Raw genomic sequence first — 22,281 nt, forward strand, 5'->3', positions numbered from 1 at the left:
TCTGAGAAACTTTTAGGAGCCTAAACGTAATTGTAGAGGAAATAAAGCACACAGGATTTGCAAAACCCATAGGCTCCCCCGTACGCTACGAAGAGAGATTGTTCTCAGCTTTGCAAGGGCTGCAAGCGGTTCTCAACTCTTGCTTATTACAACCAAAATAATAAAGCAGCCCCCACTCTTATCGCCCAGGAGAGTCCAGAATGACTACATTAATCGTAACTTAATAGACATGAAAAAAGGATCCATTTCAGTTCAGCTATGACACTGATGTTCATATAAATGTTAGTCAAGATGCTTCCAACAAAGGCATGGAAATGAAAATCAAGTAGCGATAAACAATTCTCTTGTAAAAAATTTTCCACCGTTTCCCTCTCAAGAATAAGCATGTATTCGTATTTTGTAGACAAAGCAAAACAATCATTTGAACATTTCCATTCAAAAGGAAATAGATAAACAACTTAACCATTTATTTGACTGCATTGTATTTAGACAGCTTGTACATTTCATAACCCCACTGTTTTTGTTCTCATCAAAAAGGATAAAGGGACAGAAGAATATAATCCACTCAAATCAGCAGTCCAGTATTTTGAGATACACTTGATATTTTCATAGATGCCCACCTGATACCTGAACTCCAATATAGGTTGTAATGTTTATACAAGACCTGAAATTTTTTTAACATAGCACTCAGTTTTAGCAATGTCTTGCAGTGCCCTGAAAAATAGTTTCTGATGTACTATGCAACGCCAATTAGATTATGCCTACTTTTCTTGAAGGTGATGAACCTGATCATTCCTTAAAAAACAATATAATGCAAACATCCATTCCAACATGTCAGCCAACAGCAACATTTGGGCAAATTTAAACATAAAAAGCCATCAACTCCTTAGTTAGATTTGTCAATGCAAAAGGTGAGGGGGAGAGGACTGTGTTTTAGCAACAGACATGAGAAATAACCAACTTTTCATCGCTAGATTTCTTTTGAAAACCTATTTTCGTCTCTTTGCAAATTCGGAACTTCCCGCTTGATATCCAAATCCCAAGCAACACAGAGAACAAATCTGTTTCTTTTAATACGAACCAACACATACAGCTTCAGTATCTTCTGTAGTGAACTGTGTGTTACACAGCAGCAATATCAGAACCTTTCAGGCAATGTGCTCTTTTAAAAGAAACGTGCACCTATTTTGCGCAGTATTTTCAAAACGTGCATGGCGACAATTACTTCTTACAATAAACAAACAGAATTGTATTTGAAGTTTGCTCAGGAGCGATGTTTTTGGCAGTGCCTTCATGAAAAGTGATTTCAGCTAACTTCTAAGTCGGCTTTTGAATCCGAAGACACCCACGGCTTAAATATTAACCAATAGAAAACTTGCCTGTCTGGCTTTTCAGTTTTTAAACATCAGCAGACACACAAGATAGCCTAGTTTGCAATTTGCGATACAAGTCCAACAGCTGTTACCAAGGTATGAAACCTCCCTGGTCTGTCTCCTTAGTTCAAGCAAGCCAGAGCAGTCACTACGTCCTGGACCACCGGATCACGGTTGCGAGAAGTCTGTTTCGACTGATTTAACATCACCACCATTTAAGTCTTAACTATGAACGAAACCTCCTGCAAAGCCACCCAGAAAAACTGGCAAACCTGAGGGATCGGGATAACGTGAACAAAAGGTTTTGTCACGTCACAAGGCAGTAGTGGCAACATCCAGGCTTTGTGCTGAACTCCAACGTGTTCTGTGAATAACAGACGCCAGTTTATAACGCTTTGTCTTGGGCACCATTTTAAATATGAGTTTTCTTTACTGAGGGGAACAAACCCCCTCAAAAGCACAAATGGTGGCTACAAGCAGAAAACTCAGAAGGGCCAATTTCCATTAAAAATCTTTATTTTCAAATACAACTCATAATTTGTACATGGTAAGAAATGTCCATCACCATGTGCGATTGGTCTGTGCAAAATAAGGCTTTCCTTTAAATCCAGTTTTCCTGCACAGGGCTCTTTTCCAAATGTGACTGGAGGTAGGGGTTTTGTTGGTTTTGTTTTTAAGTGTACAGTAATTAGCAAAAAAACCCCATGACTCAAACCAACCCCCCCCCCAAAAAAAAAAGTGTAGTAAGGCAAATCTGAAGAGTACGCTCAACTACAGAAGAGCAGATTCACTGAGAGTTCATCCTTTCCACAGATTACATAGGTGCTTCCACAAGTCAACTAATACCTTTTTTTGTTTTTCCAAAGTGAAAAAAACCCAACTGATTGATAGAACTGGGCTATATCATCACACTGAACAAGAAAGCCTAGACACCGTAATTACTGAAAAAATTGATGGGTATTGGTAAAACCTATGTAAGCCCAATTAAAGAAAGGGGGGAAAAAAAAAAAAAGAAAGAAAGAAAAAACAGAGCAAGAGCGAATGCGAGAGAGGGAGAGAAAGAGAGAGAGAAGTCCTTCCCCGCTGCTTTGATTTTACAGGGAAAAAAAATCCCCCAATAATTTAGCTCCTGTAAATTTAGAGAAAATGAGAGCAGCTAAAAATGCATACAATACATCTTGAAATTTATTTCCAAGACCAAGAACCAAAGATTGAAGCATTTTAGACACTGAAGCAAAGCAATCTGAATCTGAAAAAAAATTGTTCCAACTATCTTAAAATAGCTGTTTTTCAGAGCTTCTAGCAATAATTTTGATTAAATAAAATCATACCAATTTACATTAATTTTCTATATCTTCTTTTAAAAGTCCCTCACTCTTTTAATGAAAAAAGTGCATCCAAAACCAGCAGAGATTTACTGGTGACATCAGGTTCTCTTTTAGCAGCTACTCAAGGTTTTCAAAATAGCTTACACTTCTTGCTATAAGAAAAGAAGGGCCTTCCAAACCCTCGTTTGGGAGAAGTATCCAAATTATAAAAATCTGAAATAATTTATTATCAAATCCAGAATTTAAATAAAAGCAGAAATTTTCTTGCAAAGACAATTGAAGAAAGTAAAAGAATAAAAGCATGCACTCCAAACTTAGAGGTGAAGACAAATATACTTATCTATACAGGCACTGGCAGACGCAATTTAATTGTTACTGTTACTCATTGTAACACACACCCCACCCTACAATACATTTTTTCATTCACTAATCACTGAGGTACCAATATTTAAGAATGGAAAATTCAATATTGAAAAATAAAACCTAAAATTGAAGCCTTTTTCCAGAAAACTATGGCAATTTTTGTATGAAATGTTAGTATACTTATAGAATTTTACAATCTACATTGGCTTTTTTCTGGAACCAAAAGTCGCGTTCCACATACAGGTTCTTTGATAAAATGTTCACTGTGTATGTAATACAGTCAGTAGACTTGCAAATGAATGAACATATCTTGGCTATCAACTGGCACATCTTGCTGGTACCAAAAGAACTCGAAGTTTGAAACAATCGGTTTTAATTCTGAACAAATGCGCCATGCCAAAGTGCAACAAATATGTGCGACACTCAATGAGACACTGACAGATTAAGAGCTGCATGGAAATTACTAAGTCCACCTGCAAAGCAATTTTGTACAAATTGCATTGCATGCAAAGGACAACTCTGCGCTGTTGGGACGTCAGTTGCTTGATGTGATGGTTTCTTTTAACGCAGCCATAGTTTAAGACGCAGTGCATCAACTCCATTTAAATAGTATCTGAACAGCCTCTTGTCTCGCACAAACCCAAGGTTTTCATAAAGTTTCAAAGCAGACTTATTTGTGATTTCTGTTTCCAATACAACCTTTAAGGAGAAAAAAAAAAAAAAAAAAGAAAAAAGCATATCATATTAGAAAGCAGTTGCAGTTACATGACTACTGAACCAATTTCAAAGTTTTTATTTAACGGCACACTTATTAGCAATGACTGGAATTAATTATTTCTTGTCCTGACTTATTCAAGCAACGCCCCTCCATTCCCACATTAAAAAAAAAAAAAAAAATAGCAGTCAATCAACAATTGTAATTGTAAACAACTTCCATTCATATCGAGATTTTAGTTCTTTGCTGTAAATGGTAGTTCAACTCATTACCTAATAGCTGGGGTAAAAACCAACCAAACGAAAACCAAACAACCCCCGCCTCCCAACATCCCCCGCCCCCAACCAACCTACCAAACAGATTAGGGTCGAAAACATACTTTGAATTTTGAATGAGCAACTGAACTTTTGCGTGTCACGAGAACTTGGCACATGAGGTTTTGTTTAGTCATTTAATATCTTTGACTTCTAATTCGATAGATTTAGACCTAGATACAAGCTTCAGCATTCTACGACTAGCTGTCAGACCCAATGTTTGCAACGAATATTTGTGCTCCACACAAGTATCCCAAACTCAAATCAGAGCGCACGCCAGGAAAAAAGAGCAATTTTTTCCATCTTTTTCCCTCTCTGTTGATAAGATCCCAGCTGCAGGAAGACCTGTCATAAATACCTCAGACCAAACCCAAGTGTAAGAGTAGTCCAAATTAAGCAAAGACTCAAAATTACCCTAGAAGTCTCAAGTACAGGCAAAACACCTACACTGGCGTTAACAAGAAGTTAAATACAAAACTGCTGAAGTATGTCGCTCTGAATTGTTTTCCCCTCTTTTCCCCAAATGCACTGAGCAGAGCTCTGGCATCCCGTGCACCCACTCCAAATGATAAAAACTTGTTTTGCCTCTTTACTGTTGTCCAACTCAATTATTTAAGGATTCTGCTATTAAGGACAGATCATGGTTGCGCAAGAACACAGGCTGAACTAATACGCTGACTAGACTACATACAGTCCCATGACAATGTACGTTCACATATTAAACAAGAGCTGATGGATGCTGTAGAAAGACCATATAATGAAAATACAGCCTAAGCAATTTCTGCAGCAAACCAGTGATCACTGCTGGTGTTGAGTCCAGTAACGGCTATTTCTAAACCAGCATTTGATACCCTCTCTGTGTAGTTAGAACTATATACCTAAAACTCCCTTAGTCCAAAAGAAGTCATCTACTCCACCTCAAAAACCCAGGACTCCCTTCTCCTCCGATAAAAAGCAGGAAAACTGGTTAATATCCCCCCACCCCCTTAAAACCAGGAACAAAAATATTAGTCTGTATTTGTAGAGCAGTTTAAGTCAATCCACGTTACGGACTCTGTGGCCCCGCTGCCTTCAGGCTTGCATTTCCATTCTCCCTCACCTCTTCTGCCAGCTCACTAGGCTTGTCGCTGAGCTACTTCAAAAAGCAACCTGGTAGAAAACCTTTCCTTTTTCTCTCCGTCAGGATTGTTTTCTGCAGTCTGAGGAGTGGCTAAGCCAATGTAAAAGAGGGAGGCAGACAGCAGTTAGACTGGTCACCTTCAATAAGATTTAAAAATCCATTTAATGTATATATTTGACCATTGCTAAAGTTTCAAGCCACTCTAACTACATTCCAGTGGATAACTCCCCCTGTGCTTCTCAGTGTAGGAATGTTGAAAGAATAGCAAACCTGGGGCTAACAAGCCAGTGAACAACATAGGACTTAGAAGAAGTTCCTTTTCCAAAAAGGAACTAAGAGTCACACATTAAAATATTAATAGTCAGAGTTCTTAAATTACAGCAGGACAGTCTGTTGTACCTGCACGCTTCAGACAACCTAATTCAATTCTTAGTCTTATGGCAAGAATTAGAGATTGAATTTCTCTAGCTGGCACCACATAGAATACCACTGTCAAGTCTTGTGACTTGATCGAGTACTCTTAACATCCTTAATCCATTAAAATGGATAACTATTAATTTATAACAAATTATAGAAGCGCAATAGTTTTCCTGAAGAGTGTTATTTTCTACACAATTATGCACATCGTACAACTTCTTAATTCAAATTAAAACAAAGCATTATGCCAGAGAGGTAATCTGACCCACGTAAATCCACAGCGCAGGAGACTATTATTTGAACTCTAGCTACAAATGGCATTCACTCTCATAGAAGTTTAGTAAGCCGGCAGAGTGATGTAACAAGTCTGTATTCAACTGCAAGCTTGCACATCTTGCAATGCTAAAAGACTTCCAACGCTGCAGATCATTGAATTTGAGGGAGTGGTTAAATGTTGAAATTCAGGTTTGTTGGAATCCCATTACCCTAGTGAATGCTCATCTTGAAAGCAAATGCAAGAGATTTGCTCTGGTATTTCTAAGGAAGACTCAGCACAATGAAAAACAAGTCCCTGATCTCAACATGTTGTGTTGATCTCAAAGGGCTAAAGACACGTTTCTATTATCTAAAAAGGAAACACAGTCATATTTTATCCAAATTTCATTAGCTGTGAATTATCACAATTTCATTGTGAAGGATTCATCTCTTCCTATGTGGGATTTTCAATCAAGCTCCAAACCTTCAATTGTTACGTTTCTTTCTGGTCTCATAGGGTCTATTTTGTTGTACACATATGCCTGTTAAATCCTCTCATAACACAATCACATCCTCCCCTGGAGACCAGCAAAGGTCTGATTGGATTTAACAGCATTTTCTGCACAAGTTGCAACTTTCTGAAGGCTGTTACTTTCTCTTATGTCTTAAATTTATAAACCTAACATTTTAACTCAACTCTCTAATTTTAACTGGGTTTAGAAGCAAGAAATCTAAGTGAGAGTGGAGTGCGATGTTTCTTGTTACTACCTTTTCATACCTAGAATTTATTCCTAAACTGAAGTAAAATGGAGAGGTCACGCTTTCTTGCTTCTTCAGTTCAAACTCCGAATGAACTCAAGTTTAGAAACCAAGTCAGAGAATGAATACAGCCAAACCAAATAAGCAAATGAAGAAAGTACTCTCTCAGCACTCACAGAAGAGGTTGCCATTCTCACTTGGAAGTCTGGCATGTCATCAGACTCAAGTTATGGGTGCTCATCCAGTGTCCTTCATCGGTTTAACCGCCTTAACTTTTAAAGAAAGGTAGTACCCAAAATATAACGCTTAATACCTGAGATGTTTTGTAGATTAAGAAAAAGCTAAGATGTCAATAGTTCGATAATTTCAAATAGAATTATATAAAAATATACATTTAATTTTTGCAGGTGTGGTACTGAATTAAACTGACACACCTACTGGTGCGGTCAAAAAACCTCCACTTTAAATCGCCCTTAAGCTTCAATGGAAATTCTTATGAGAAGTTGCAACTCCTTTTCACATGCTACATTTTGCTTAAAAAAGCTCTTAAAAGTCCCACTTAGTAGAGCCTTATTTTGATTAGTTACCAGTTTCATGGTATATTATTTCAGTAATACGAAGTGAATGAATCGTAGGCAGATTACTTACAGTCATTTGTTACAGACGGAAAACCTACATATGAATGAACAACTCCTCCTTTCTAATTGTGATTAAGGGATGTAACAGTTCCACATGAAGGTCTTAAGCAGTACAATTTTTGAAAATTGCTTGTCAGTAAAAACTAAGCAAATGTACAAAAAGCGGCCAGATGCCCAACTTGCTGAAGCTAGCACATACTTTCTTACACTGGAAGAATAGTATCTTCAAAACTTTGGAGATGGGAGAAAAACTATTCACCTGATTTATTTCCACAGTTCACATTTTCTGTGCAACCAGCCCACAAAGTTATTCTAAATCTTTGTGACCTGTTGGAAACTCAGCCCATTAAAACCTTGAAAACCTTCAGTTCACTACCCCAAATATTAGATTTCATTAGCATCAAATGCCCAAGAAAGTCACCAAGATAAAAAAACCCAACCAAAAAACCCCAACAAAACCAAAAGATCCCTCAAGTTTTGTAATGTTATATCCAGACACTCCAGCTCAAAGCATGCTGTTGAGTACTTTCTTCAGGCTTGAAGGTTATTTCTAGTTCAACCACCCACCCCCAACATCAGATCGCTTCCCTTGTTTCTATTCTAATACAGGCCATGGCCAGCTTCATGGCCATCTCGTCCCCTCCACACAGATTCCACCCCAGCCAATTCACTTCTTCACTTACTCACCCCACAGCTTCCTCAAGCTGAGAAACAACCCCTGGCTGGAAGGATATTGCCTCTCAGCTTTGAAGCATGGCATATAGCGTGAACTACCTCTTAGGCAGTTGACTGACCACAGAAGCTCGCACTGTAAATCACTTGTTGCATAGGCCTGGCTTAGTTTATTCCCACTAAATTAGCTTACAGGGGGGAAAGAAAAAAAAGTCCTTAATCACTAAAATACTGCAGCATACTTTGAAATGCCAGCATACCAGTAGTGATTTCTCAAGATTTTCATCTGTGGTGTTGTATAAATCCTTTATTTTTCAGGAATCAGTGTTGATACTTCAAGAAGTCCAATCTACGCTACTTTGAAAAGTAACACACTGAATGAAGCATTTATCAGATTATATGCCACAACTTACTAAAATTAAGTACATTTACTGCATCTATTCCATAATTAGATTGAAGGGAAGAGTTTCCAAGCAGCCTTTAGAAATTTTTCATGACACCCACAGCTGCATATTCATGTTTTTAATCCTATTCCAAGCAAGTTTCAGAAAATAGCATTTTTTTTTAATTGCAGTTCATCTTATATCAAGTAGCAGCATCTTTTTATTTTCATCATGCTTCTGAGTTTATTAAGGGATGTAGAAAAACATCTTGAAAGCAGCAGAGATGATTAAACTATTTACACACCTCACAAAGACAAATTACTGTGATGCACTACTTCATGTTTGATCAGCTCTAGGCATCAATCAGACAGCCAGAAACCACTCTCCCAACAACTGTTGTAAAAACTGGTGAGGGTACCTGTCTTGGCTCTGTCGGACAGAGCTTTTAATGGGTGGAGAGTTGGACTTTTCAAATTCCGGTCATGACTGAAAACTCGGCAATCCACCATGCGGTACAAGTAACCAACATTATTATTTTGTACCACGTATATCTGGAAGAAACCTACACTTGGTGGCAAAGAAAAGAAGAAAACATTGGCTATCTGGCCAATGTACAGATAACCTGTACATGAAAAGGAACAACATAAATATATCAAATCAGTGTGGGTATGCCTCCATTGACCGGTGTAGAAAGTCAGAAACATACTCTGCTTGCGCTCTACGTTGCCCGGGCATAATAAGCTCCTGTTTCAAAATTCTGTGCCAGCACAAGACTCAGCTGATGCAAAAGCCCCCAAGAAGCAGGGCATAATTAATTCAGAATCATCATCCCACAAACACGGTTACACAGTTTCCAAACTGGAACTGAAACATGCCTGCACCCGTCCAGCACGCACTTCAAGGAGCTTGAGTTGTAGTGTGTTCGATTAAAGAGGGATAGCAATAATCTCTGAAAAATGCCCTCTGCGCTTAGTACGAAGCATTTATACAGCACCATAGATGAAAATCTGTGAGTAAGACTTAACGAGGTCTCACTGCAGACTAGCCTGCAATCCTTATCACATTTATTTCATTTTTACAAAGATAAAAAACAGTAAGAAGGACTCTAAGACTAATATTACAGCGGTAGAAAAAGAGGAAGACGCAGGAGAGATCATTATGCGTATACCTGTTAGATCGTCCAATTTAGAAATGAAGTTACATGAGAAGTAGTACATACACTCATAAATCTTACGGTAAGTATTGCAACTCTGGTAGCTCAAGTAGAAATAGCCAGTTCTACTACTGACTCTCTAACAACAGTAGGCAAATTCACTTCACTTCTCTGCATCTCAATTCTCCAACTGCGATGTGAACAGCATGATACCATTCCTCAATTATTGTTTAATTTTTTTTTAATCTTGAATACTCTAGCAATAGCAAATTAATTCAAGACCATAGTGGAAAGCAATGGAAAAAACAAACAAAAAACCCCTTTTCTTAATTAGTTCAATGTAGCAAGCAGTAAGACAGATTAGAGCAAAGCATGTTACATATGATGATAGAAGCAACAAGCCAAAACACAGAACTTAAAGAATTACAGAACTATCAGATTGCATTACACTGCCCGAGTACGACGTAACTTATAAAGAGAGAAAGAAAAAAAAAAAAAAAAGACACCAGTAAGCAGAGGCATGAAGGAATCTGAAGGGAAGAATAAATATCTCAAACAATGAAGGAAGTCAGAACATATGCAAGGATGCTGCAAGAGGCGTAACACAACAAGTGGAAAAATAAGCAGAGCATGTGCCAGAAATCCTGCGACACAAATTGTAATTTTGCATAAGAAACTTCACCGCACCGCAGTAGGGCAATTGAGGGAGCAGTTGAAACGAGATAAGAGAGATCAAAGGATCATTAACTATGACACACTGAAATGACACAGCGCTCATGTATCAGGAACAAGCTAACAATTGCATTGTACCAAGCAGATGAAAATTAAAGGGACAAATAACCGGATTAAGGAGAATGGATGTAGGGAGAGTTCCTCACAAGTTAAACATGGCACATAAGAACAGTTGCTATATATATATATATATATATATATATATATATATACACACACATACATAAAAAAGAAGTAGGGACTGTAATCTGGTAAAAGGAAAGACTGATAACATATAGGCCAGAGAAAGTTTGACAGTGATTCAGTCACTTTCTTTCCAAGTTTTCGCTGACATGCTAAATCATGAGAGTTCTGGTAGTGCTACGTAATATAGCTATGCACTGTCAAAATAGCCTGATGACTTGTGATGAAACCACATTCTGCAATACTACAGCATGTACTGTTCCAGTATCTCTGTGTATTCTGAAAGTATGGAAGTATTACACACAACATGCAAGTTACACTGGGCAGTAGCACCTTAAACTAGAGTCTTTGGAGGAAAATGTGCTGTGACCGAAGGCTGAGGCGGCTTTGCAAAGTAAAACAAAACCTGAAACACTGAATTTGAGCCCTTATGACAAATTTAGAAAATCCTTCTCCTATTTGTGCCATACATTTTTCTGAGGTTATTTTTCCTTTTATTATAAAAGGAATAGCTTCTTACCAACCCACTCCCCACCTAAAAAAAGTCCTGTAGAAGAAAAACCTGTGAAATGAATCCACATACAGGAGAATGCAAACCATTTACATTATGAAAGTTTTTGATTATAAAATCTTACCTCATCACAATCTCCTTCAACCATAGCATAAATAGCTTTCTTAACCAAGTTTGTACCTGAAATATAGATTTCAGCGTCAGAGTTGCAATGCAAAAGATGCTAGTTTATATATATGACTAACATGTGTGCTACCTACATGACATGACACCTGGGGAAAGCAGGGAGGAAAGAAAGAAAGAAACAAGAAGTTGCAGTCAAGTTGCAGTCTCAAGTTTGAACATTAAAATAATCTGTAAAGTTATCCAGAGACTCAGCTTGAGTGCAAGATTCTTCTAACACAAGGATATTAGAAACAGGCTTCTATGTTTAACACAGTGTTATATATAGCCTTCCAAGATGTGATTCATTCCTTTTTGTTGCATTTAAAGTCAAAATCTGCTGGCACGTACTTGAAGGACAGTCATCTTCCAAGGGAATTTCCTCTTACTAAAACAAATACTTCTATTAGTAACAGAACTTATGAAACCACTTTTTTTGTGGCTCACTCCCATTTGGATTTGCTAGTATCTAATAATATGGTTTGAAGCCCATCCCTTCCCCTCAGTCAAGCATTAATTTAATTCTTTATCATTATTTTTCATCTATTTCACAACAGTTCTACAAATGTAATATCCCTACCTGTCTGTAGAATTGGGGTGAAATTGAAAGTTGTTTTCAAAGTTATTAGTGGAAAAAACTGCTGTTCAATGAAATTGCATAAATCTCACTTCCATAAGAAGGCTAAGGAAAAGGAAAAAAAACCCCAAGGAATCTAGAGAATGTTTTAAAGTATTCTCAAAACTTTAATCAATTAAGATTTTCATTGAACGTATGACAAAACTGTACTACATTTAAAACAAATCTTCAGATTAACAGCATACTTTGAGAAACAGCAAGGTGGCAAGTGTAGGAAAAAGTCTACATACATAATGCTAAAGCAAGCAAGGCTTTAAATATAAATTCTATTTATATAATTCTAAAATAATGAACCGACTAAAGCGAGGGAAAAGTCTTGCAGAGATCTTCATAACAACGGCATTAGTTCTTATGTACTTATGAATCCAAGCACCTGCAATTAAATTACGGCAGGCTCCTTCGTGACTCAGCTAAAAGGAAAGGAGAGACAGTGATTTCTCAGTAACCTCTTCCCTCTGCTCCACTACAGAAACCAACAATGGCTTCAGAATTGCACTGAAGGAAAAAAAAAAAAAATCCGCACATGCTTGAATAGGCATGATAATATGTAGTGCTTCAAGTTTTTTGGAGGTTTTTGGGTTTTTTTTTTTTTTGAAGAGAACAAACACAATGGTACCATTCTGCAATGTATCACCGTATTTTTCCATTGCAAGTAATTTTCTGTCTTTAATCACAAAAGTATGAGCTGTTCAGTGTGAACGAGTGGTGAAGCACATTTCTAGCCTTTAAAGCTGATGTCTACGTTTTAAGTTAAAAATGTTACAAAACGTAATTTCACAACAACCAACACAAAAAAAAAAGTTCCGTAAGAACAGATCTTTAATTAAGCCAACCAGGATAACTGGTGTTAGAATTGAAAATCCCTTCATCAGGGCAAAACTGATCAACAGGGGAGGGCAAACTCCCTGCCAAGAATGATTTCTTTTATCATGTAACTTCCAGCAAAACAGATCTCCGATTCAGTCATTCAAGTAGCAATACACAACTATTTTTCTTATTAATACAACGATGAGCTATATACATTCTCCCCAACGGGCACTATATGCACAATTGATAGGGGAAAGCCAGGGGATAAGTTCCCTGAAAAAAGATTGAACGTAGCATAAAAATACAGTGATGAGGGCACATCTAAAAACGCAAAGCAATTCCCACTGTTGTTATTTGACAGTGGTAACAGGCAGAGGTAAGGGGCTGCTGACTGCCCTTCTTTTTAGCTTTATCATATCCCAGATGTAAATCTCACAGGGCATTTCAGGTTATTTTAACAAAATAAAAAAAGCCACTGGGGAGCTTGTGTGGTCAAATAAGGCAGGGATGACAGACAAACCACCACATCTAGAAATTCAGTTCTGCTTAAATCTTTATGACAGCTACAGTTATCCCAACTACAGGATTTAAGTAAGAAATAACAAAAAAGGCTATTCTTACCAATTCCTTTTCTTCTGTATTTGGAATCCACTGCTAACATGGCTATATAACCTCTGCGGAACATCTTTTTGTGCATATCCAGCTTGCAGACGATGGCACCTACACACTCCTCACCTACCATGGCCTTAAAGACAAACATACACGTATGCATTCTCAGTTTGTGATCTACAGTGCTACCAAAAGTAGTAAACCAGTTCATTTTAAGTGAAACAGCCACACAAAATTCATTTGCATAAAGCTATAAAAAAAATAACTAAATAAATTTTAAAAAGTCTCCAAAAGTATGAATAAGATTAAAGGACTCATTTCTTTATTACATTCAAATAAAGTTACAGTCAATTAACAACCAATGAATTGTCCTGGAGAGAAACACAGTATTATTCCACGAAGACTACAGGCAAGAACATGTGTGATAGAAAAGGGGGAAGAAAAAAAAAAAAGAAGAAAAAGACCAGGTTAAGGCATAAATCACCCTTTCACACGGGCTGCCGCAGAGGGGAAAAAGTCCATTCCTGTTTTACAGTGATCTGAATTTTCACGTACAAGGGCTGTGGTAGATAACATGCTTAATTTTTGTCTGGTTTTAATGTCAAGGCCACAATGGATCAGAGAAAAATGTTGCTGGGTTTCATCTTTAGAAACTGTCATTTTCAGTCATATGACACCCAAAGAACAAACAAAAAAGCACACAGTTAATTTCACACATTTTAACTGTTCAGAGATTTCATTTGTTAAGAGCTATGCACTGACAGTTAATCCCAAGGGTATTATCACAAAAAGCGTGGTCAAGGAGATGTAGTTATTCTGAAATATTAAGAAAAAAAAACCCAAAAGAATCCAACTCCTCCCCAAATAGTTATCAAACCACTTGCACAACCACTGTGTTCACCGAAATTTCACCATGAAATCTATTAGAGAAAGAGTGTAACAAAAACTAAGTCATATGTTAACTGAAGGATTAGGCAGCATGAGAGATTAACGACATAATAACCTGCAGCAGTAAAACTGAATAAAGCTGCAGAGTAGGACAGCATCCAAGGGGAGAATGAATTACTGTTCTTTCAGGAAAGATTGACAGAGATAAAAGAGAAACTCGTAATTGTACGTATGGGTGTATAAGTGGATCCAGACTTTGACAGACCTGTATCTGCAGGGGGGGAACCAGCCTTCGGCTCAAGTGTAGCAACTAAACCGGGACTACAGCACATGATTGGCACAAGCATGTGCGGGCACAAGCGCTTCTGGATAATCCAAATTTACAACAGTACGACACGTCAAACAAAAAGGACTTGCCAGAGCCAGTATTGCCAGGCCTCAGTGCAGCCCACCTGTGAACCCAGTGCTCGCTTCTCCGAAGTCTATGGTATATACTCTGTAGTCTCCAACCACCTGAACCTTTTTGTATACAGCTTGTAGGCTAAGACTCTACAGACAGAAGATTCATTCATGCAGATCATATTGCAGGCACGGACCCACAGGTTTTTTTGCCCCAAGAAGAATAATGTCTTCTAGCATCTCTACCTGGATGGTGGGTTATTAACCAAGTTAGCTGTCAACCAGGAGCTGTATCAAAGGTGAAACGAAGCAGTCCAAAATGTATGAGCTGCAGTTCCAAAGCTCTATGATACAGCGTGATCCTAACACCATTTCTAATATAGTTTAAGCTCATCAGGCAAATATAATTATTGCTAAGTTTTTATTTGGCAGGAAAACACATTTTTTTAGCAGTATCCAAGAACAACCCTGAACAATCTAAACAAGTGGTTTTCAGAACAAAAACTGTAGCATCATCTAAATGGACTGAAATACACAGCCTCTAAGCAGTCTTTCATTTGTTCTAAAACACAGTTTATTCCATAGAAAAGAAAAGCTGTACTTATACTAAAACTGTGTATGCAAAGCATCAGCTCAAGGCAAGTTTTGTATCTCGGCTCAGACCTGAGAAAACCAGGGAGTTAAATAAAGAGTATCATCAGACAGACTGTTCATAACATTGCTATAATTATGCAGAGTACCTAGATGTAATCTTATACCCCACTAAAAAAAAAAAAAAAAAAAAAAAGCTCACCACAAACTAGCATGTTATAGTTATGCTTTGCCCTGAAGTGAACACGTGCAAATTGTTGATCGTAACAGTCATGCGGAGAATTTTTAAGATTCCCCCCCGCCACACACACACACTTCAAGAGTAGTGACATTCTAGACATTGCATACCTGTGTTCTTTCTTGTTTAGGGCACTTTTCTGAAAAGCTATGTTCACGAACCATATATTTAAAACACTAAATGAACAGCGAAGAGTTTTGTTTCAGTGATCAAAGCAGCAAATACCCACCGGTTTTACCACTGTTGCCAGAGAGTTGAATAAAGTATGACTCTGTTACCAGTTCCCCAAAGACTTAAATCTATTTCTCTGTCTGCCAGTTAATCGACGGTTGTTCCACTTACGGAGGGAGTGCTGCACTTCCACCTCAATTTGAGGTTTTTTGTTGCCTTTCCTCTCCTTCCTCCTTCTACTCCAGCCTTACCTAAAGCTGGAAATGAACCTAAAATGTGATGTAAAACTTTGTAATTTAATTCCCTGAAGAAGATTAAACTGTGTAAATTAAAAAAATACCCAGACTGAAATAGGGAGAGTGGGGAGAAAAGAGAAAAAGTAGTTCCCACACAACACCATTTATGAAAAGACAGTCACAGGCCAAATTTTCTTTTCAAGTATATGAGAGTACTTCTAAACATACAAGTTTCCACGAACAGAATTCAGCCCAAGTTACTATTCTATATTATAAACCCCACAGAGTAGTATAAGATTTACTTCAATCGTAAGACATTAGCAGGATTAACATACATGAATTCAAATCCAGTATTTACATCAACTTTGTTCTTATGAATAAGTTTAAATGTTTAAAACAAACTAGATTTTAATATCTTCGTATCGCAACCATGTATTACTAGAAGAGTCAGCACAGAAATGTCTGTAAATCAGCAAGAACATTACTTTTCACAAAATTAAACAATTGGCATTAATTTCATTGGCAAAGATGGCATTAAGTCTGTCAGCCACAGTCTGAGTACGCATTTCATACCCAGATCCTGTGACATTTGTTCCCATTTATAGAAGATTAAAACAACCAGCTAGCCCCTGAAAGAGAAATATTTTGTGATTCAAATGCAGCAGAACCTGCACTACTGCAATACAGCTTCCCTTTCGCACATGCACCAAAATCCGTCCCAAAGTATCACAGAAACAGCTCTGTATGAATCCTTTGGCTTACATTTAGCGATCATGTTACTGAATGCCATTAGAGGATACATTTAGGCTAATGGTTTTAACCTAAAGTCTGGCAGTTCAGTCAGAGCTCTTTATGATACTGGGCAAATCACTAAGTCGCTCTGTTTCCACTCTATGAAACTGGACACGAGTAATTCCCTCCTGTGCAAGGGCATTGCCAGAAGAACCACGCTAGCTGTTGTTACATACTCAGATGCTGCAATGCCTGAAGTTTTCACAAAGCCGCCGACAGTGAGAAGTAGCACAGCAAGCCTGTATCTGAAAACATGATCGCTCCTAAGAGGAAACTGGAATACAGAGAGAGTTTGCAAATTGGGAATGGATGTTGTAGAATTTCGTCCTACGTCGGCCATGAGGCTAGGAAGACTTCCCAGACAGTTTCCTAACTTTCCTGGTTGTTCTTTTATGCCCCAAGTTTTCCGCAACTGAAAAAGAGGGATGATGTCTTGCAAGTCTTAGTTTCAACATGAAGCACGCTTAGACTTTTGAATAAAATCCAATTAAAAAAAAGGCAAAGCATTAGTATAAAACAAGATCTTAACTGCAGTCATTTAGGATTTACAACACCTCTAAAACCACTTACATGGAATTAATAGGTTATTTTTAAACTTGTGAAAGTTTAAATTATAAATGCTGCTATAGCTAGTGGCAAAATTAAGAACCCAATAAAAGCACAGATTTTCCAGATTTTTCTTAAAAGGCAGCTGAGTGGAACAGTATTGTGAATTACAGGAGAGGTTACAACACTCAGCCAGAACTCTGCTTTTATTACGTCCTGTCTTATCCAAACTTTGGCACAGATCAAGGTTTCCTAAGCTCACCTCTCCCACGCTGAAGTATTTTGAAAACAATTTTCTGAAATATTTAGTGTATCAGTTCTAAATGGAAGTTTTAGAACTTTAACACTGCTAAGACTAGAAGCCGCAAAAACACTTTAAAAGGAAGCTACAACTTTGAAAATGCATTTACAATCCATATGGGGACAAAGCTGTAGCAATGCTTAAAAATGCTTCATGTGAAAGAAAAGATACCCCTTTCCCCTGTCATTTTTTGACAGACGAGTGGTTATCATAGGTCATTTGAAGAGAAACTGGGCTGGCAGAGCTCCTGGGAATAAGTAAAAACCAGGCATTTACAGGGCATCCACACCTAGCACACCTGCTCTTCCAAAGACAGGCGAAACCTGAGTTTAAGCAGACAGTTGCAGTTTACGGAGGAGAAGGTTATTACCTTGCAACAGCTCAGTCAGATAATGCTGCAGTGTAACACATCAGAACTGATCATCAAGTATTCCCACCTTGTTACCCCTAAAGTCAGGAAGACAGTTACACGGATGAATTTGACGTTAAAACGAACAGGTTTTGAAGATTCCTAGGATCTCCAGGTCCTTTTAAAGTGCAATATGAACTTCTTTTTTGAGCGTACAGTTAGGAAGTGGTTTAATACAGCAAAACATGCTAGTGACTAGGTAAGATTGGTCCTGTGCCTTCCCTCCAGCTGTGCATTCTCACCTCTTCTCTTCCACCAACACCAGTGCCTGTGTCATCCTACTATGAATATACTTGGAGCCCTAAACCAACAGAAACCCAACCCTAAAACATACACATACACACACTTACTTACAAATATATGTTGGCGGTGGGAGGGCTATCTTAGCTTCCCAAATCAGAGAAACACGAGGGTTGGCACAAGCCAGGAAGAGGTAGTTGAACAGAAAGGAAAAGCAAGCAGCCCTTTTGGTTACACTAGCCATTAGAGCAACGGTGCGCCTTGGGAAGGCCAAGCCAAAACTCGGCAAATTTCAAACCCATGAGATAATCATCGACAGGAGTAATGTTAATAATGCCCCCAGAAAACAGCTCTGCATTGTCAGGCATCCAAAATGCTAGACAGCAAAATTATGGAGTTTAAGATGGTTTACTGAACAAATATCAGCAAGGGACAATTGCTGATCATTTACGGAAAATACACATCCCATCTTCAAATTTAAGTGGTGTTAGTACTTTCCCCTCACATGTTGAGAAAGGGAAAGGAGCCCGTGACAGTGCAATAAAGACAGGGGAGTCTGCACTGGAAGATTTAGAAACGGTGATGGTGAAATTCAGTAAGGGAATTGATTGAACCCTACAGATATTTGTTTCAAATACAATCAAATTGCAGTCTAACTCCTCTCCCCAAGACCAATCAAAACCAAACCAAAACCTGAAACCAGAAGGGTGTGAGGCCACAAGGCATTAAAGACAAATGATTGTGTGAGATCGGGCGCTATGCTTCTGTTCACCATCCTGACACTGTTCTTGCTAATTGGAATATGCAGTCCCTGACTAAAGATAAATATTTTAAAGAGACTTATTAGATAGAAGTAGTTCAGGAATCCATTAACTGCAGGAATAAATTAAATTTTATAGAACAGAAAGTCTTCAAGACAACCTCTAAAAAACTCTTAAAAATACTAAAACCAATCACAAAAAACACCCACCAAATTTGACTCAACATATTGCAAGAGCTTCAAATTATTAAGTAGACAACAATTGGCTAACAGCTTTAGACATTCATAGCCACATATTCTTCTCTACAGTTTTATGTACTTTACATTGTTCCACCCTTCAAAAAAATGGCAAATTGATTAGAATTGCACAGAGTTCAAGTAAAGTTTTGTTGATTCTTCAAGGCTATTAAAAAAAGAAGCTGTCACTACAAAATAAGCTTAAGACGCTTTCTTTTCCTTGAGTGATATTTTATTCTTTGAATGCACCTGTTAAAAATAAATATTAGAAATCATCTGTTTTACTGCTCTGTCAAACAACTTGCCATTGCTCTTTTCATAACAAAATTCTCAAGTTACTCCCTGACAAAAAAAAAAAGATTTAAAGTCTAAACAGATCCATTGTGATCTAATAGTGTCCAACATTGTCTTGGCTTTCCCAGCAATACACTTGGTGCTGAAAGTATGGACATTTGTAGTTCATGAGCCTTTCTTTTCAGTATGAGGTAAATCAGTCACACACATAGCTCAGTGCTTGAAAAATACCATTCTGCTCTGATCAGCATCCTTGTAATGGCAAACATGACTTTGCATCAAGCAACGTTTTCAAATATTTTTGTACTTCTATTTTGTTCCAGAAGGTAATGCTTTGCTCAACTTCTTATAATCCTACTGTATTCCCTCTTCAGGGTTTTAAGAGGCACGGTTCTGAAAATCCTCCTATGAATCATATAAATCCTGCTATAAATTACACCAGACCCTAAACCAAGAACATTCAGGAAGTTTAAGGCCAGATGGATTCCATTAGCCTCACCTCCTGTACTCATATCCTATTAAAATTTTACAGAAATACTCCTGAATTGAAGGGTGTCTTGGCTCTGGCTAAATTATACCTTTCAGAGAGGTGTCCAGCCTTGATTAAAACATCAAGAGAGAAGAATTCATCATTTACCTTAGCAAGGAAGTGCCATACACTCCCATAAATGTTCTGTTTTGCAGACAGAAGTTTTCCTATGAGTAAATCAAACACAGCTAAGCTCCCACTATACACGTATACCCTCAGGCCAACTTATACTCAATTTCATATACCTGTGGACGAATTATCATCCTAAAAGCATACTTTTCAACTGAAACACAAGTTCTTCCATAAGAAGTGCTAAACATTTAGAAAGACAGGGTGACAGCTAAATCAATCTTTTCAATAGTGCAGTAGGAAGAAGATAAAACTAAACACATCGTTAGTACAGGAAGACAATCTAAGCCTGAGAATTTCTGCATGCTGCGTACACTATCACATCTGTAAAAAGCAATACGGTTGTACTTGTCTTTTTCAAAGCTAGTAGATCAAAAAGTCTACAAAACCTTTAACAGTGTCTCTCCACATATCACTTAACGTTTATATGCTAGCCATGCTGAAGTCTGTTTTAAAACCATTGTGCAAGAATTACTAAGCACTCATAAGACACTAGTAGACTAAGCACTTTCTTTTTTACATACAAACCAAGGAACTGAGACAGAATGATAAAATGAGCTACCAAAGGTCACAAAAGTCAATGTCAAAACCAAGATTAGAAGCCTTGAGTTCCTGGGTCCTCGCTCTGTGCTCAAACCCTTTCCCCACCACTTAAAACATATATTAGCAAATGTAGGAACTTCAGGCATATGCTTTACTTATATATGCACAGGTCACAAGGGGACTGAAATACAGGTACTTCCAAAAAAGCTTGGTCTTATCCACAAAAAGATTATTAGAAGTATTTCTGCCAATGTCAACCCTTTAATCCTCTCCTCCCCAGCCCCAAACCACTCCCAATTCCTGCCCTCCCTGCCCCCTCCGGCACTTACCAAAAAGCAAAGTTGTGGCCAGTTGTGGATAAAATACCTATATGTGTAAATGGAGTAGGGTTCAGACAGATCTTTGGTGATCAGTCTCATGATATCGGGCATCTGCAGCTCTGACTCATATCGGACGTATCGTATCGTTAGGTCCTCCTCGGGCTGAGAGTCCGTTCCCGAGCCTTTCAAACTGCAAGCTGCTGCTAAGGACCTGGAGAGTAGCAGCAGGGACTCCTCCTCCTCCCCTCCTTCATCCCCCTCCTCCTGCTCTTCCTCCTCCAAGCCAGTCCCTCCTGCCAGTCCATTGCGGGCTGCAGTCTTAGCAGCAGTCGTAGTTGTGGCAGCAGGCTGGCTCCTGTCCCCTGTTGCTGCTGCTGGGGGAGAAGGAGGAGGAGAGGGTGCAGTCCTTCCCTGGGGAGGGAGGTGGTTGGTAAGGGGGGATGAGCACGGTGCTGTGGTCGGGGGCGATGACTGCTGCTGCTGCTGTCCGGAGCCCATTGTTTTGCTGGCTCGCTTGTTCTCCAGCCCCTCGGGGGCTGCCCCTGCCTCCGAGCTGAGGATCTTGCTCTTGAGGGAGGCCCGCAGGTGCCGCAGCTCGGGGCTGATGAGGCCGTTGAGCTGGTGGTTGTGGTGCGGGGGATGGTGGTGGTGGTGGTGGAGGCGGTGCTGCTGCGGCCCCCCCTTGCCGCCGTCGCTGCCTCCTCCTCCTCGCTGCTGCTGCTCCCGTCCGCCCGCGGGTCCCTCCTCTTCCTCCTCCTCTTCGGCCTCCTCGTCCTGGGCCCCGGTGCAGGCGGCGGCGGCAGCAGAGGAGGTGGAAGAGGAGGAGGAGGAGGAAGCAGCCCCCCCTCCTCCTCCTCCTCCGGGGAAGGGGGAGAGCGTGTCCCCCTGCGGGGACAGGACGCTGCTAGGCCCCGGCGGTACCTCGGCCATATCCTACGGGAGAGACCGACACAAACCCACCGAGGAGGAGGGCGTCAGACGAGACGGGGGCGAGGGGGGGAGGCGGCGGCCTCACGGGCCGCGGTCGGGGCGGGGGGGGGGGGGCACGAACAAAGGCAGAGACGGTGCCCGGGCCCCGCCTCGCCGCCCCGCCGCCGCCTCTTCCTGCTGTCCCGCTCCCCCCGCCGATGCCGCCGGGGCCCTTCCCCGGTCCCTTGCGGGCCCCGGGCGGCCACCCGCCGCCGCCGCGGCCTCCCCGCCCGCCGCCGCGGCCACTCACCCCCGCGTCTCCTCAGCGCCGCGGCTCCCACTCTCCGCTCATCCAGCGGCCGCCAAGCGCGGCCGCCGCTGCCGTAACCCGCGGCCAAGTTTCCTGTCAGCCGTTACGACACTTCCCCCCTTGGCGGCGGGGCCTAGCGACGGCGGGGCGGGACGAGGGCGCTGGCGGGGCCCGGCCGTCTTCACGCCGTCGGCCCGGCCCCGCCGCCCGGAGCCCGGCGTCTTCGCCCCGCAGGGTCCTGCCGCCCCGCGGGCACGCCGCCCCCGCTGGCCGGCCCAGGAGGCTCGGGGCACCCGCTCCCGGGGCTG

General features: G+C 40.1%; 1 protein-coding gene across 2 annotated transcripts; it reads right to left on the reverse strand.

Annotated features, from left to right (window-relative positions):
• Positions 1-452: 452 nt before the first annotated feature.
• On the reverse strand, positions 453-22,021 carry NAA30 (N-alpha-acetyltransferase 30, NatC catalytic subunit). 2 transcript variants are annotated; one of them, XM_076345688.1, is made up of 5 exons: positions 21,974-22,021; positions 20,764-21,687; positions 13,144-13,267; positions 11,041-11,096; positions 453-3,763 (listed from the first exon to the last, which is right to left on the reverse strand). In XM_076345688.1, the coding sequence occupies exons 2-5, from the start codon at positions 21,682-21,684 to the stop codon at positions 3,626-3,628; spliced, it is 1,239 nt and encodes a 412-aa protein (XP_076201803.1). In that variant the 5' UTR covers positions 21,685-21,687; positions 21,974-22,021; the 3' UTR covers positions 453-3,625. The 2 variants fall into 2 exon arrangements, 1 of the variants encoding a protein (XP_076201803.1); XR_012995967.1 differs by lacking the exon at positions 453-3,763 and adding an exon at positions 11,659-11,760 and having other exon boundaries at positions 11,040-11,096.
• Positions 22,022-22,281: the final 260 nt, after the last annotated feature.

Source organism: Aptenodytes patagonicus, chromosome 7, assembly GCF_965638725.1.
Source record: "Aptenodytes patagonicus chromosome 7, bAptPat1.pri.cur, whole genome shotgun sequence".
NCBI lineage: Eukaryota > Metazoa > Chordata > Aves > Sphenisciformes > Spheniscidae > Aptenodytes > Aptenodytes patagonicus.